This window comes from Calcarisporiella thermophila (assembly GCF_041956535.1).
Source record: "Calcarisporiella thermophila strain CBS 279.70 unplaced genomic scaffold VTP21scaffold_3, whole genome shotgun sequence".
Taxonomy (NCBI): domain Eukaryota; kingdom Fungi; phylum Calcarisporiellomycota; class Calcarisporiellomycetes; order Calcarisporiellales; family Calcarisporiellaceae; genus Calcarisporiella; species Calcarisporiella thermophila.
This window is the reverse complement of record NW_027192193.1, coordinates 479,250-494,530: the sequence shown is the minus strand read 5'-3', so window position 1 is coordinate 494,530 and position 15,281 is coordinate 479,250. Positions and strand designations below refer to the sequence as shown.

The window sequence follows — 15,281 nt, the reverse complement described above, 5'->3', positions numbered from 1 at the left end:
TGAGCTTTGTTTAGATATTCAATAAAAGTGTCCATACAACTTTTGATAAATGAAAGATAACTGGAATTCCAGATTGGGTCGGTAATTAGGGACCACACTTATCAAGGATTTCTTTTGCGAAATCTTTCTTCTCCAGTAATCCCTTTGTACTTATACCCCTCTCCTCCAATATTTTTCGCAATTCGCCCGGGTGTCTTTGCATTAGCTGTTCGTATGTTTCATGAATAGGTTTCGGCTTTGCTTCCTTAACAGAAGCCATTGACGTGTATTTGTCAAGCTCTGTAGCAAAGGCCGAGTCCATCGGGTGACCTTGGTATTTGACTTCGTTATTCACGAGGATCAAGGCGAAGGGAATTCCCTGTGCTCCAGTAAGACTATATATAGATTGTCGGGTGGTTTGGGTTGGATCCATAACAACGGTATAGGTAATAGGCACCTCCATTGAATTGACGAAATGACGCAGTTTCTGAAGAGTAATACACGGTTAGATGTCATGTAGAAGTCAAAAAATAAAAGCCGCCTTACATTTTCATCATTTTCCCAGGTTATTCCAATTATTTCTACCTCTTTTGCTTTATAGCGCTCCTGTAGCTCACTCAAGTGAGGGATGCTAAAATAAATTCAAAGTATGACAAATCAGTAACTAACACAACCAATGGCAGTACTGATTCAGCACCTGTCTCGACACGGAGGACACCTGCATAGAATCATAACAATAGAATATGAATATCCTTCGGTGACAGACTTTTCGGTCAACATATTACCAGGTTGCCCAGAATTCCACTACGGTCACCTTCGTTTGGCCAGGATTTACAGGAGAACCAATACTGACCAATTCATGCTGACCTTGGCGCAAAGGAATAAGGCCACTAATCGGAGGTATAGTTTTGCCAACTAGAGACGACATGTTATGGATGGAGAGATGAATACTTCCAAGACTGTGAGAAAAGTGAAAAAAAAAGTCGAAGCTAATGTGACTGCATCTCCTATTGAGTTGCGGATAACCTTAAATCGTATACAATTCTGATTTTTTTTACAAACACAAATCTATATATAAAAGTAATGACCTCTCCGCTCGAATCCCTTCCCAGCGATCTTCTCTCTGCCCTTAGTGAGCATCTTTCTCCCGCTGAGCTTGCTCGTTTAAGCTCCACTTCTCGCACATTGCATAATCAAAGGCAGGAGTTATGGCGAGCAAAATGTGCTCAAGAGCTTATTCCACTCTACAATCGCATGATCGTCACACGCATTCTCAGAGACGCTGGAATTAAAGTGAGTAGTGGGTTGGATGAGCCTGAAGACTGGGCCGAGTTCTACCGCCTTCATATTGGTTCGAAAAACGCCAATGGCCAATTTGAAAAGGAGAAAGACTGGGATGCCGCTGCTGAACATGCCAGCCGAAATTTTGCCATGGCTCAAAAGTCGATCGAGAAATTTCGCGATACGATGGAATGGAGAGAACTTGAACTGGCATGCGATAACACAATGAAGATTCTAGAGGATTATCCTGGACATGCTGGGTGTTTCCATCTAATCGCAGTGGTAATGTACATCTTGAATAGACTGGAGGATGCGCTAAAGGTATTAGAGATCGGCAAGGCTATCGACCTGGATTATGAGCCTATTGAGGGTAGGCTTTTTTTTTTGTTTGATTTATCAATAGCTATCTAAGAAAATGGATGCTAATTTGTGTATTTAAGAACTCGAACAAGAAATCCGCACCATCCTCGATGGTTACCAGGGATCGGAGGATGAGGAGCCTCTCCTTGAGAATGGGCAATTTACTCCCCTCCTCAAACAGGCTCTAATTGAAATATTTAACGACTTCGATGCTGATGGTGATGGTGCTCTTGCTCCTGAAGAACTGGATAATTTTGTTTTTACCACCAATGGAGACCATGCACCCCCTGGGTTTGCACAGCAGCTTGGAATGCGATTCGATTCTAACTCGAAGGGCTGGCTTACATGTAATGGATTCTTAGAGTTCTATCTGGAGCAGACTCTTGGAGACCCAGAGGAGACAAGAAGGGTATGTATCTACTTGCACTCAGAAACCGACTAATGCTGGTTGACCTTTTGACTCCTATTCCATAGGATCTTGGTACCCATGGATTTGACCGCAGAACTCTACTAAAGCTTCGCATCTCAAGCCCCGCGGCATAATTGAGGCTCGAGTATACAATTTTCAAGCCACACACGTGTTTACACTTCATACCGGCTTATAAATTTTGGCTCTCTATTTTTGAATCCCCCGTTCAAAGTTTTTCTTTGCTTCTTTCCTTCTGCTTCGTTCCGATTTTTGTTTCTCAATTTATTATTTCAAATAAACATAATGTCATCATCTATTAGCATTGTCCCGACAGCAATATGGTATCAATTTCATCCATTAAATTGACCCACCTCAGCAGCTTTCTCTCTAGCTCTCCGATGGAAAGCTCTTCAACAAACAAAAAAGTGGGAACAGCAAAGGTGAACAACGTATCTAAGCTGATTCCTTCAATCAAGTGGGATAATCAGTTATACAGCGTTGTGATATTCCTGGCTGAAGAGTCATAGCTGTTTCATTTTCATAACTTTCTCGGCCACATTTTTATGCTCGAGCCATAGCCTTTTTATCATTTCGAGACGTGCAGTCCAAGGCGAAATGGCTCCCTATCAATTATTTAAAATATGACATCAATGGACCTATTAAAAGCCGGCAGTAAATACAAACCATCGAAGCAAGTACATGGTCAGCCTGCTTCACTAATTCATAACACATCTCTCGAAGATATGTCTTCGTCTTGGCCTCATTCTCTACGCTTATAATATCCCTGCGGCCCATAAGCATATCTCTCCAGAGGGCTTCTTTTTCTCCACGCAGCATGGCACGCAATCGTAGAGCAACTAACAGCCGATAGGACACTTGATCTAGTCTCAGTGTGAAATCCCTAAAGAATAATTAATCCCCATGATACTTGAGCACAATGCTAGAGATGAAAACGAATAGGCGCTTGTGTTACCCGAGATAGCCTTCCGCTTTGAGTATCTCCAACTTTTGCCTGAAATCTTGCTCTCCTTCGAATCTTAAGTTTAGGAAAAGTTCATCCACATTAATTGAGTCGTAAGGATTGTAATCGAACGGGAGATAGCCATATTCGAGGAAGATATAGGCGTTATCGTGCGCACCATAGGAGATAAATACTTGATCTCCTTGTGCGTATGGAGTGAGGGTTTTTATGCGAAAACAGTCGTTTTTGGCATCATACTCGCTCTCAATCTTGGGAACGGAAATAAACAGGAGAGCATTAGATTAAAATTGTGAAAAAAGGATTACAATTCGTTCATTACCTTGGCGGTATGATTATGATTTAACATGTCAAAAAATGGGGCCATACCAATCGGATTTTGAAGAAGCGGATGCCCGTCGAGATACACACATCTAGTATTTACTATTGGAAGCATAAGAGAGAAATCATCACTGAAACTTGGGCAAACTACTATACCACATAGCCATCCCCAAAGAAAATCTTCAAATAACGGCATATTGCAACCGCTGGTACGGACGAAGTCTTGGGCCTGCTTCCAATCCATCTTTATTTTTTTTCTTTGACGCGCAATCTCTCCTGGCATGTAAGATATATAAAGCGTAAGGTTGATAAACCATGAAATGCACTAAGAAGGTTAGAAACTAACCTTGAAAATAACTCGGAAACCACTGCATTGTCTTTTCAGAGAATAAGACGGGCATGGTATCGAACTCTTGAGGAAGTACATCCATGTACTTTTTCCATCTTCCCAAGTTCCTTCGTTCCAAAGCCACGAATAATGCAATCGATTGGTGTGCGCTAAGCTTTACATTACTGGCTCACGAGTATATGTGAGCGCATAGTAATTTTGCAATAGAATTAGACAAATTACCTTGGATTACAAGCTTTCTCTAATATGCTATCAGGTGTAATAATTATGTTCCCAGGTACTTCCAAAATGATATCACCGATCTGTAGATATGTTCTCCGATTAGTCAATCAACAAATGAACAAACAAATAAGCCCTAATTACATTGAAATCTCGGAGCGCTTTTAAACCTCTTCCTGTATCTGATAAACACTTATAGCGAGACTTTATTCAATATAAAAGTTTATATATCTATAATGAAACCTGGAAAATCGGATGCCACCAATCCATCAGCTTTCAATCCCTCGCTCTTTGCCCACAAAACAAACGATTCCCACCTCTCTTCCCCATTTAAAATGGACATTGAGTGACAGGGCACGGATATAAAAGATTTTAAATAAATTTATCTATTACACAAATATGAAGAATTCGCTGCGGCTTGTAGTTTTCGGGCTCGTTAAATTTCACCATTTGGATTGCATATTAAAGTAAAACGGTATCCAAATTAAAAGCAAAATATTTACTATTAGTCCATATCTTCCATCACCGAAGCTATATTATACACCTGCCATACACCAATTTTTTCATTGATATTACTGAGAATGTCGGACTCAAAAAGTGTTCTTAAGCCTCGAATGTATCTTGTATATATTTAATATAATTCTTCGTTAAGTCGCAAAGATGCTTTAATGACAAAGTGCGGCCTTCAAATATCTTATCTTTTGAGGCAATTTGTACTCACAACAGCATCCGTTCTCCTTGATATGATTTTGAATTTAGATTTTTATTAGTATTTTGTAATCTCCCAAATCAACCATTACAGAAAAGATAAAATATGTTGTAAAATAAAAAGATATAAAGGCTCCGATTGTTTTCGCCTACAGTCTATCCTCCACCATTTTCACAAATCTACGCAATACTTCCGACCCACCGTGTACTGCTTCTGCTTTGTTCAGTTTTTTCCATTCTCCTTCATTCCGGAATTCAACTTTCACCTCGCCTAATTCTCGTACCACGGTCTTCACGTCCCGCTTGACTCCTCGCCAAAGCACAGGAATAAGTTTCTTTTCCATTCGTATAGGAAATTTCTGGGTATGGGATGCAAATTGTGCGTCTAATACGGTCATAATGTTCGCAGCCTTTTCATGGAGACATTGATGTTGAATAGGAGATTGGCAAAAGGCGTGGATTGTAGTTTCAAGGGCTGTTGGGGAGAGCATTTCATGGAGAGAATTGTGTGCCATTAATGTAGAGATGACTTGGTCTTTAACATGTGCTATATTGGTGGTATCATAATGAAAAATATGTCCTAGCTTTCACGAAATACAGTACTATATGCTTTACCATTAATGCCAGCTTCTATTTGTGCCTGCAATATTCCTACGTCGACTCGTGAATCCAAAGGGTTAGCATTTAAAGAGATAGCCTCACGGAACATGGTCGCAACTTGGCTAGCGGTTTTGTCAATGATTGGATCAAGCGAGCTATAGTAGTGCTGTGAGAGGTACACGGAGAGCTGATGAGTGTCAAAGGGACGCTGAGTTGTATCATTAAACATTTCTAAAGAATTGGGGGTAGGAGGGGTGCTTGGCAATTCGTGGGCAGGAATTACGAAGGGAACGGGGGCTGGAGAAGAAATGCGGAAAAGAATGAGGAAAAATAGTACACTCAACTCCCTCATCACTACAAGGCTCTCTGAGCTATTGCTGGAGGCACTTTTAAATAAGCAAATAAAAAAATAAGACAAATGAAGGGGAAAATGTTATTCAGAAAGAACCAATTTTCCTTGAAAAAAAAAAAATCGCAAAATTTCAAGACAACATAAAAAATAAAGGAACGTACTGAAATGGATCCGAGATATGTTATATTAAATATTTCTCTTCCTGCGGTTAGTTTCATAGCGTGTCACTCCATTTTTGCAACTCAGCCTAAGGGATGAAAATCTAACGCGTTCTTACCGCATTCATTATTTATCGAAAAATAATGTTAGGCATGTCACATTCGCAATTAAAATGCAATTCAATTACCCATCATTCAAAACAGAACGATCCGCATATCGATCAATTCCTTCATCCGCTTATTACTCACATTCTTTCCTCGTCCTCGTCCCAGCCATCTTCCATAAACTATAGCAACTCAAAGTGCTTTTCAAATAAGCATATAAGCGAAGTCAATTGGAGGCGAATATTAAATCTCTGTATAAATATACTGAACAGGTAATTTGACGGCAGAACATCCTTGGTCAATTCAGGGAAAATTATTGAAGTTATAATATTTTACTTCCAAAAGCGATTTTACTGATTCGTTGACCAGAGATGAATTTGAGCAATCCAATCTAATACGAAAAAAACGTAAGAAAATTTTTTCTATTCCTTGTTGCATTAGCACCAAACTCATTTTATTACTATGTTAGTTATTCGCGAATCCAGTTTGGCACAAAATGAGTCTATCATAACAAGATACACATATTTATATTCCAAAATAAAAGCAAAGGTAAGCTTCTATTCACAAAGTCATTAGACGCTATAACTAAAATAACTCACCATCGATAGACGACATTAAGGAGAAGAAATGAAATACTCAAGTTCCTATATTTGCTAAGCGGAACGAATCAGCTTGAGAATTTAGACACAAAGGTACTGGAATCTCTATTTTGTTTCTGGAACTTATAAACTTAAGAAGCCATATTTTAATAGATTTCGAGGTTGCCAGCCGTGCCGTCCGAAGCACCTACCAAAAAATCAAGCTCTATCCTCCCTTCAAATAAAATTGATTACCAAGAGACTCCCTATCAGCGCTACCTTCAGTTTATAGGTATATAAAGTTACTGATTATCTTGTTGACTCCTAACCAATAAACATTCTAATCTTTTTGTTCAACAGATAAGAATGCCAGCAAAATCCCAGAAAATATGCTTCTCCGCGATGTGCTATTATCTCTGCGGGGTATAGATGGCTGCTATCTCTCTTATAGTACCAAGAAGGAAAAATATATTTTCCATTCGTCGGCGGAAATATCCGGTTCTGCCCAAATCCTAGTTGAAAAACTCTCACACATCGGACAGCTGTATAGCCATATCTCACAATTTGTAATCAAATATGAAAAGGAAGAGAACTCCGGGCAATTAGAAAAGGTAACTTGAATACCTCTTCGTTTAAACGAGGCGTAGCGTCGAATAACTTTACCCTATTTGTTTATTCCTTTAGAGCTTTTGTGATGCATTGAAGAACGAACTCTGCCGATATACACGGTTTATTGAAGTCTTAGAAAGAATACTTCTAAAACAGATAGATGAGGCCGAGATTAAAGCTGGTGATCCAGATTTGACTTTAAAACGGCTGTATGTTGGTATGCAGGAATGGAACCGGCGTTTGTCGCTACTACAAGGCATGATCGATGCTTGTAGAGGTATTCTTCCTTATTCTTTTTCTAATTTCATACATCAGCTCTAATATGAATTTCTTATTGATTCAATAGAAGATAAAGGGAGTGTTCTTGTTGACAATATACACTCATATGGAAAGCATGGTGACTCTTTTGTAAATCGCTTTATCCAAGCGTTTTTAGAAGAAGTAAATTTGTTGACCGCCCTTTTTTAATATCCAAGCTCATCCCCCATCTACCTCTAGGTATCAAGACCTCTTCATGCTATGCTAGATTCCTGGGTTTACAAGGGAGAGGTCAATGATCCACACGAAGAATTCTTCATTGGTATAAACCAAGATGTGTCCGACGAATTGTTTTGGGAAAAAAGATATTTTGTAAGGGACAAAATGCGCCCGCGATATATCACGAAACCCCTCTCTCAAAAGGTGATATTCTACTTATATTATTTTGGCGGCTTCGGGGACTAAATCAATAGAAATGCTAGTAGATCTTAGAGATTGGCAAAAATATCAATTATATTCGCTATCGATGTGAAGAACTCTATTTAACTCGCGACGAGAAAAGCGAGGAAGAAGGTAGTGGTGTTCTTATGGATTAATTGATAAATGAGCTAACTTGTAGACTTCAATCTTAACAGCGTCAATACCCAGAAGCATCTTTAGCCTTGAATCCTATGTTGAGACCAACCACGTGAAGACAAGTCGGCGTCTCAAATCCATCCTGCTAGAAAAATATGGATTGATGACGCACCTCGTAGCCTTGAAGGACTATTTTCTCTTGTGTCGAGGCGACTGGACCCAGCGATTGATGGATGTGATGGAGTGCGCATTATAGTTTCTGCTGAATTGTTGTATTATAAATAAATAACATTTGTTTCTATCACTAGGGAAACATTGAATGAGCCGGCAAGATATATTTATCGTCAGAAACTCCATTCTCTTATCCTATCCGCCTCCCTCCATTCCAGCGCTCGCAAGGACCCTTGTGCCAGCCGCCTCGATGCACGTATTATAGAATCACAAAATGAAAATTTAACGGGTTGGGACATCTTCAGACTGGACTATGTGGTCGAGAAGCCGTTGGATACCATATTGAACGAGAAAGCAATGCAGGAGTATAGGCGAATATGGAGATTCCTGTGGAGGATCAAACGAGTGGCGAATATGCTGATGAGGGGATGGAAGATGGGAATGTATTATTCAAAAGAATTCCCGAATTTAGAGGGTATGGTTGGTGATTTATCTTACAATAGGAAGAGATAACGTGATGTTGTGAATTTTTAGATGCCATCCCCAATATTCAATGGATTCGAGTTGCTACTTCACAGATGCTCCATTTTTTGAACCAGCTGGAATACGTCATACTCTTCGAAGGTATAGAACGTGCATGGAACAATCTCAGAAAAGACATGGAGTGTGCAGTGGGTCTTGATGAATTGCTAACAGTGCATGAAAAATATTTGAAAATGTTGCAAGAACGAGTACTATTTTCTTCGCTGGACAAAGGGGTTAGCGCTCATTTGCAAGCCTTTATGAAATCAACTTTTTTTTTAATTAACATAAGATATTATATTAGCATTCGACTGAGAGAATCAACGGAATACTTAAACTGATATTAGTGTATTTACGGGACCAGGTACGTACCTTCAACTATCGCAGGCTAAAGCCAAGCTTATTTAATCATGGCTATCGTAGGAAAAAGTCTATGAGCTTGCGGCTGAAAATTTACATCGCTTAAGTAAGCGTGACCGAGAAACAACGGGAAATGAGCATATCACGCATTTGCCTCAAGATACGCTAGACTCCCACTTTGAAAGTATGCGTAGTGTCGCTGCCAAATTTGAAGCCGAGTCCAAGGCATTTTCCTTGTTGGCTCGATTGGGATCGTTCTAACTTCAATCGAAATGTAAAATATATTGATTTAATATAGTGATGTAGTCTTTTTCATGTGATATCCTCAAAATCATGGGAGCGTATTAACTGAAATAGAAATTCGATCGACGATAAGTAAAGACCTTGATTTTTAAATTTGTCATTTTTTTGTTAAAATAGCGAACAAGTAGACAGTTTCGGCATACTTAGTATGAATATTGAATGCGTATTTATAAACTATCCTCAAAACAAATCTGTTAAATAAATAAAAAGAAAATGTACTAGAGAAACACTAGAAGTAGTCCTTGAATCAGCAGACCCCCTGCAATAGCAGTTTTAACTGAATAAGCACTTGATACTCCTGAGGTTGGAGTTGTCGATGGTCTTGTCGAACTCACAGCAGCAGTTGGAGCCAAGCCACTGCTACTCGAGGAAGAATATTTGTATGAGCTATAGCTTGTTGCAATAGGAGAACTAAATCCGCTGGAAGAAGTAAAAGAGTAGGACGATGAGGAGACTTGAGCACCGCTGGTGCTGGTGATGTCGAAAGAATTGCCTGTGGTTGTAGCAGAGGCCTGCTCCGTTGCCGAGCTTGAGGTATCGGTAGCTTCAGCATCGTTGGCTGTATCTACCACCACAGTTGGGGAATCAGAATCTCCGTTGAGAGATCCATTATCTGCTGCTTGATCATTGTTTGAATCTACGGAGTCGCCATTATCTGCAGTATTTTCATCCACTGCGATTGCGTTACTATCTGAATTCGTGGAATCAGTGTTGGAAGCACCATTTCCAGAAGTAGCACCCGCTTCATCTGTTGCCCCGCTCTCCTGCTGAGAATTATCTGCGATACTCCCTAAATTTAAACCATCAGCTTTTCATAGACACTATTTAACTATGTCACTTTAGCGCTACCCGCATCCTCGCCCTGATCCTGAGCTCGAGTAATAGCCGCGAAGAACACGGTGATAATTACTAGAAGCAAAAATAGACGTTGCAGCTTGGCCATTGTAATCGAAGTCTTATATATGGTAATAAAAATAATAAAAGAAATGTGATAGACAACAAAAAGATTTAACCCAGGAAACCATTCGACTCTTATAAAGCACCTAATTGTGATCGAACAAGCTGAAACACTTGAACAAGCTTCCGGCCTCCAGTGCCAAGTAGAGTTTGATCATTTAATTTAGCTGGCAATGGATTGGGCATGAAATATTGCGATCGGAAATTTTCCCAATAATTTTGTGGCTACTGCTTGGTTCTAAAAATAGTGGATTATTAGCTTGTGCGGGTTCTTGGTATTACTTCTTGGCTCCATACACTGACTTGATTAAGGATGAATTGTCCCGCGGCAATTGCATGTCTTGCGGCTCATGGGGTAGATCATATAGTATCTGCGTGCAGTCGCTTCGGGAGAGGCCAATCAGAACATTGGTGTTCGTTCTGAATTTTAGATCGCATCCTCTGAAATTAAGTATACTTTAGTTTACTCAACTGGACAAAAGTATAGCAGGTTTCAGATAAATAATAGACTGAATGTTTCATCTGGTATAGTTGAAAATTCCAATCCAGCGTTTTCAGTTTGCTTTACTGCCTTAGTTTTAATTCTAACTCTACATTCCATTCTAGACACCACCGGCGTAATACCCTAAAGGATTTAGCCTCCAGAATGAATCATGTCATCTGCCTTTCTTATTCTGTGATGGCCTTTTTGTGAGAGGGTGCATTTCTCTATGTCCTGGTATATACTTGGGTATTCTGAAATGAGAAATGCCTAGTGATAAGATTGACACATTTTGCTTCTCCACTCTGCACCAAAGTATCACCTCATCCACCCGGCTTAATCCTCGTTTGATATATTGCACTGCAGCCTACTACAAAAATGTCCACCATTAACCCACGCTGTTTTTTCATGTTGTTGAGAAATGTTTTAAGAGATTTGAAGCATATTAAAATATGTCCAAATTTGTCAAGACTGCAAGAACAGATTTTTTTTAGGAGGTTATGAGGAATCCTGGATTTGGGTTGCAGAATGTAATTAACATGAAGCACCTCCATACCTTTTAGCATTGGATAATATTTGGGCATGTTGCAAGTAGATACTTTCCATCTTTTCCGCTTTACTTATATCCAGCTACTCATTTTATTTATGCGATTCTTTACATGTGAAATGGTTCCAAGAAATTGAACATTTTGTTTTTCGTATGAGTATACCCTCCCACATTCCTCCTCATTCAACGTTTAGATTCTTATTTATCACAATGATCAACAGAAGAAACGTTATTAACTATTTCCTCTTGAAATGGTCACCTTTATTAATTATTCATTTCGCATTATTCGCAAATGCGATGGCTAATCTTGACCCTGGACCTCGATCTGGAGTTGGACATACCCTTATCAACAACAGGTAAATTAAAGTGAATTGACTAAAATTGCTTTAACTTATTGTAATTTCTTTAACTCTCCATATACATATAAGCATATATCTCTTTGGAGGAAACAGCCACGTCTATGGAGTAGCAGACAGCACACTATACGATCTTCTCGAATTGGACCTTTCGCAGTCATTTGAGACCACCTCCGTTCCCTATAACGTGTATATCTCTTCTTTGCCAGTCAAACAAGTTTCAACCCAGTTTTCGCAAAACAACAGCATTAATACCATCTTACCTCCGCGCACGAATAGCGCAGTTTTGTTTCCTGTGCATCCCACAAATTCCCTCGGACTCTGGGCTGACGGAACCCTCACTTACTTTGATCTTCAGACCCACCAATTCTACCAGCCGACTATTCGAAATCAGCCTGTAGATACTAAGTTTGGTGCGGGTGCTCCAAGTGGGGATGGAAATGACATCTGGTTTTATGGGGGAAAACTGATACCAGGAGCTCAGAACATGATGGGCACAGAGGAATATGCGGGATTACAGAGATTAGATTTGATCGGAGGTGCATGGTCAAGTCTTAATGCTCCAGAATCTCCTGGAAATCTTGTGTGGCATACTGGTAATATTGTCGACAAAATTAAACAATTGAGGTCTGGATTCAATATGTAGTTTTAATATGATAGTGTCAATGTTATCTAATGGAAAGCTGGTTGTACTTGGAGGATACAATGGCTACAATGTTGCTCCACTCCATTTTGTCCATTTTTTTGATACCTATACTCTAAGTTGGGGGCAAAGCAATGTGTATGGAAATGCGCCTGCACCAAGATACGGACACGCTGCAGTTGTCAGTAAGTAACGAGGAGCTTTTGATTTATAATTTCTGTTAAGTGTCTGACTGACGGAATTTAATTTAGTGACCGATGACACTATCCTCATCTATGGAGGGAAAGGAGCCAACCTATTTGGCGACATCTGGGCTCTACAAGGGAGCAATGGGAAACTTGTATGGGAGCAAGTCCAGGTGTCCGCACCTCCGCCACGCGCGTTCCATTCGATGGAGCTCATTGGAACCAATCTTGTAATATTTTTCGGTAAAATGGATCTACTTAGAGAGACTACTGGACACCTGCATAACCATGTTTACTTGTTTAGGGACAATTGCGTTTAATGAGGACATCTTTGACTCTAAAATGTATGTGATCGATACCCAACACTGGCGGCCCTCCACTACCTATACCCCGAATCTTAGAAACTCAGCTTACGCCTACGCTTCCTCAGCCAATACTTCATCCGGCTTATTGCCCAACACTGATGTTAGCAAACAGGAATTCCCGATAGTCACCGTGAGCACTGCCATAAGTGCCGGAATTGCTTTTATTCTGCTTCTCGTCCTAGTGGCCATCTTCCTTCGACGGCGTCAACGCATTTCAGCTCTAGATAAAGAGTCAGTGACATCGAACAACAAATCTAAAAGTGCAAGTGCAGAAGATGAGCTGGAGAAGGCACTGAGTGAATTGACAAGCACTCGACAGTCTTTGCTAAATAAGCTGAAGATAGTTGGTCCTACTCCGATTTTTACAACGAAACCTGAAGCGATCACAAAAATGGAAGAACCTATTTCCTTGTCTATACCGTCACCTCCTCCGAAGGCACCGTTGCCCCCCCTCCCCATCAGCATTGACAAGGAAGTAGCGATGGCATTTAAGTCGCCAGAGTCGCCTAAGTAGAGAATTCGCCATATATATTATTGTTTATTAACTATCTCGAATGTAATATGTTTCATATATCACAATCTTATGGATGGCCTTTTTAGTTGGAGGTCGTTTTAATTATATCTTATCAACTGTATTCTCGTAGCTTTTACTATTAGTAAAGTTAATTTTATTGAGGTTCGGAATAAAAGACCCAAGCTACAACATCAACACTGTATAAACTTCGTGTTACAGATCTTGAAGAATGTGTATTAAAAGACTAACTTAATGGCAACAGTTGAGTCAGTGGACATTGCAGGCAAAAAATAATGATTAAGATTGTTGAGGAATGACAGTGGGAGCTCCGTTCCGCCTTATTTTCTCTTGATTATGAATGGTCAGCTCATTTACTTGATGGATATTGGTCAATCTTATCAATTCTTGGCAAAGAAGAAACGCTTGTTTTTCTCGAATTGAATTAATAACTTGGTGTTAAAAATTCCTTTGTGATCCCAAATAAAAAGCTCTCACTGCACCACCCACTCTTTTTTTTCGTTTCTATTGTTCTATTTTATCCCGTCTTCCCCTCTCCCATTTTCAATTAAAACTTCCGGTTGATAACATGAGCGGCCAGCAAGACAAGGGTTATTATGGATATCCACCCCCACCGCAGCAAGCCTATGGTGCTCCCCAAGGTGGCTATTACCCCCCGCCTCAGCAAGGTAATATTAGTAAAAATATGTCCGATGCAACAAGGCTAAGCAATCGCCCAAATTTCTGTTGAATACAGGCTATGCTCCCAATCCCCCTCCCAATGTCGTATACGTCCAACAACCTCCTCCTCAGAAAGATGACGGCTGCTGCGGAAATCTGTAAGCAAAATAAATAGTTAATTACCACTGATTATATTCTCATTACAATATTCTAAATCATAGTTGTCTTGGATGTGCTATTGGAAGCTGCCTTTGTTGCTGTCTTGAATGCTGTGATTAGCTATTTTAGCTTTTCACTCATTTTACTTTTTCTCGAGCTCGTTGTCTTGGATAAAATACGTTTTTATTCTACCATGTTCTATTATTTACTCTTTCCTTCCCAACCTATTTTAGCTGTTTTACCCTTTTCTCATGTATATGTTATTCAGATACATAAAATATTTTGAGCGCGTTTATATATTGATCACTATAGAATATTAGAATGGGCACTATCCTATCCACTCTCTGGTTGTTAAAACTTTAGTGTAGATGCAGAGACTGAATGAGAAGCTCTGATCCAAACTTTTGCTAAAAAGTTAGGGAGAGGGAAGATGTGCGTAAGAGTTTTGTCAGTGCTAAAAAACGAAGAGCAATGTAAAAGAGGCTTGGGAGCACTGGTTAACGGCTCGCAGAGTAAGGGGCTTGTAGAGAAAACCTAAATTGTCTGAGAAGAGTGTGACCAGTCGACCAGGGTTACAATACCTTAATGACAAAGACTGTTTTTATTTTCGGAGCAAAATGCAGCTTCGGAATTCGCACTGAAAGATTATCCAAATAGAATTTTCACCAGAGTAAAAAGAATACTTCTTTTTCCATAAGTTTAGTCTTTGGATGCATGAGGCTAATTAAGATGAAGTTTCAGGTAATTTTATCCTTCAGTAAGATTGGCCAAATCGATAGACTCTAAAAGCCTAAATACAAGGGCAGCGACTAAATCAACTCAACATCCAGGTTAGACCTTGAAAATACTAGGGAATGATTCAGAGGCTTTTAAGAGTAATTACTCTCGGAGATGAAAGAAGCGGGGCAAAGATGTTGGACGAAAATTCCACGCTTTTACATCATATAAACTATATTCTGAGCCTGGTAATTAAGCGAAAACCGCTTGTTGTATAACTTGATGTGGTCCCTTTGGTGCTCCTGCATCTGAAGCCTGTCATAGTGGAAGCGCATTCTTTGAACACTATCACTCCAGTGAATGAAAGACTTTATAGAGATTGGAAAGTATCAAGGTGATATTGGCAACGAACTTTCTAGATTGTTACGCTCCTATACCATATTGCAGGTTATTGGGGCGGTATGATTGTTCATGTCCAAATA

General features: G+C 39.7%; 8 protein-coding genes across 8 annotated transcripts; 4 read left to right on the top strand and 4 right to left on the bottom strand.

Annotated features, from left to right (window-relative positions):
- Nucleotides 1-85: 85 nt before the first annotated feature.
- VTP21DRAFT_7080 (uncharacterized protein) lies at nt 86-907 on the bottom strand (the record flags this gene model as incomplete). Its single annotated transcript, XM_069397782.1, has 4 exons — nt 86-466; nt 526-610; nt 677-697; nt 765-907. 4 exons carry the CDS (start codon nt 905-907, stop codon nt 86-88), a joined length of 630 nt encoding a protein of 209 aa, XP_069255307.1.
- A 155-nt stretch (nt 908-1,062) lies between these two features.
- Nucleotides 1,063-2,163, top strand: VTP21DRAFT_7079 (uncharacterized protein; the record flags this gene model as incomplete). The annotated part of the gene is made up of 3 exons (XM_069397780.1): nt 1,063-1,630; nt 1,701-2,029; nt 2,095-2,163. The coding sequence occupies 3 exons, from the start codon at nt 1,063-1,065 to the stop codon at nt 2,161-2,163; spliced, it is 966 nt and encodes a 321-aa protein (XP_069255306.1).
- A 387-nt stretch (nt 2,164-2,550) lies between these two features.
- Nucleotides 2,551-4,240, bottom strand: VTP21DRAFT_7078 (uncharacterized protein; the record flags this gene model as incomplete). Its single annotated transcript, XM_069397779.1, has 9 exons — nt 2,551-2,652; nt 2,714-2,930; nt 3,003-3,259; nt 3,331-3,431; nt 3,486-3,605; nt 3,676-3,842; nt 3,901-3,980; nt 4,042-4,079; nt 4,141-4,240. The coding sequence occupies 9 exons, from the start codon at nt 4,238-4,240 to the stop codon at nt 2,551-2,553; spliced, it is 1,182 nt and encodes a 393-aa protein (XP_069255305.1).
- Nucleotides 4,241-4,754: 514 nt separating this feature from the next.
- VTP21DRAFT_7077 (uncharacterized protein) lies at nt 4,755-5,434 on the bottom strand (the record flags this gene model as incomplete). The annotated part of the gene is made up of 2 exons (XM_069397778.1): nt 4,755-5,152; nt 5,221-5,434. The coding sequence occupies 2 exons, from the start codon at nt 5,432-5,434 to the stop codon at nt 4,755-4,757; spliced, it is 612 nt and encodes a 203-aa protein (XP_069255304.1).
- A 425-nt stretch (nt 5,435-5,859) lies between these two features.
- On the top strand, nt 5,860-9,155 carry VTP21DRAFT_7076 (uncharacterized protein; the record flags this gene model as incomplete). Its single annotated transcript, XM_069397777.1, has 15 exons — nt 5,860-6,092; nt 6,166-6,227; nt 6,290-6,369; nt 6,429-6,512; nt 6,573-6,690; nt 6,759-7,009; nt 7,083-7,284; nt 7,354-7,448; nt 7,506-7,688; nt 7,751-7,838; nt 7,901-8,084; nt 8,150-8,487; nt 8,547-8,770; nt 8,839-8,898; nt 8,958-9,155. The coding sequence occupies 15 exons, from the start codon at nt 5,860-5,862 to the stop codon at nt 9,153-9,155; spliced, it is 2,400 nt and encodes a 799-aa protein (XP_069255303.1).
- Nucleotides 9,156-9,415: 260 nt separating this feature from the next.
- Nucleotides 9,416-10,140, bottom strand: VTP21DRAFT_7075 (uncharacterized protein; the record flags this gene model as incomplete). Its single annotated transcript, XM_069397776.1, has 2 exons — nt 9,416-9,987; nt 10,047-10,140. 2 exons carry the CDS (start codon nt 10,138-10,140, stop codon nt 9,416-9,418), a joined length of 666 nt encoding a protein of 221 aa, XP_069255302.1.
- A 1,252-nt stretch (nt 10,141-11,392) lies between these two features.
- On the top strand, nt 11,393-13,245 carry VTP21DRAFT_7074 (uncharacterized protein; the record flags this gene model as incomplete). The annotated part of the gene is made up of 5 exons (XM_069397775.1): nt 11,393-11,538; nt 11,611-12,134; nt 12,199-12,366; nt 12,433-12,609; nt 12,671-13,245. 5 exons carry the CDS (start codon nt 11,393-11,395, stop codon nt 13,243-13,245), a joined length of 1,590 nt encoding a protein of 529 aa, XP_069255301.1.
- A 586-nt stretch (nt 13,246-13,831) lies between these two features.
- Nucleotides 13,832-14,202, top strand: VTP21DRAFT_7073 (uncharacterized protein; the record flags this gene model as incomplete). The annotated part of the gene is made up of 3 exons (XM_069397774.1): nt 13,832-13,931; nt 14,000-14,081; nt 14,145-14,202. 3 exons carry the CDS (start codon nt 13,832-13,834, stop codon nt 14,200-14,202), a joined length of 240 nt encoding a protein of 79 aa, XP_069255300.1.
- Nucleotides 14,203-15,281: the final 1,079 nt, after the last annotated feature.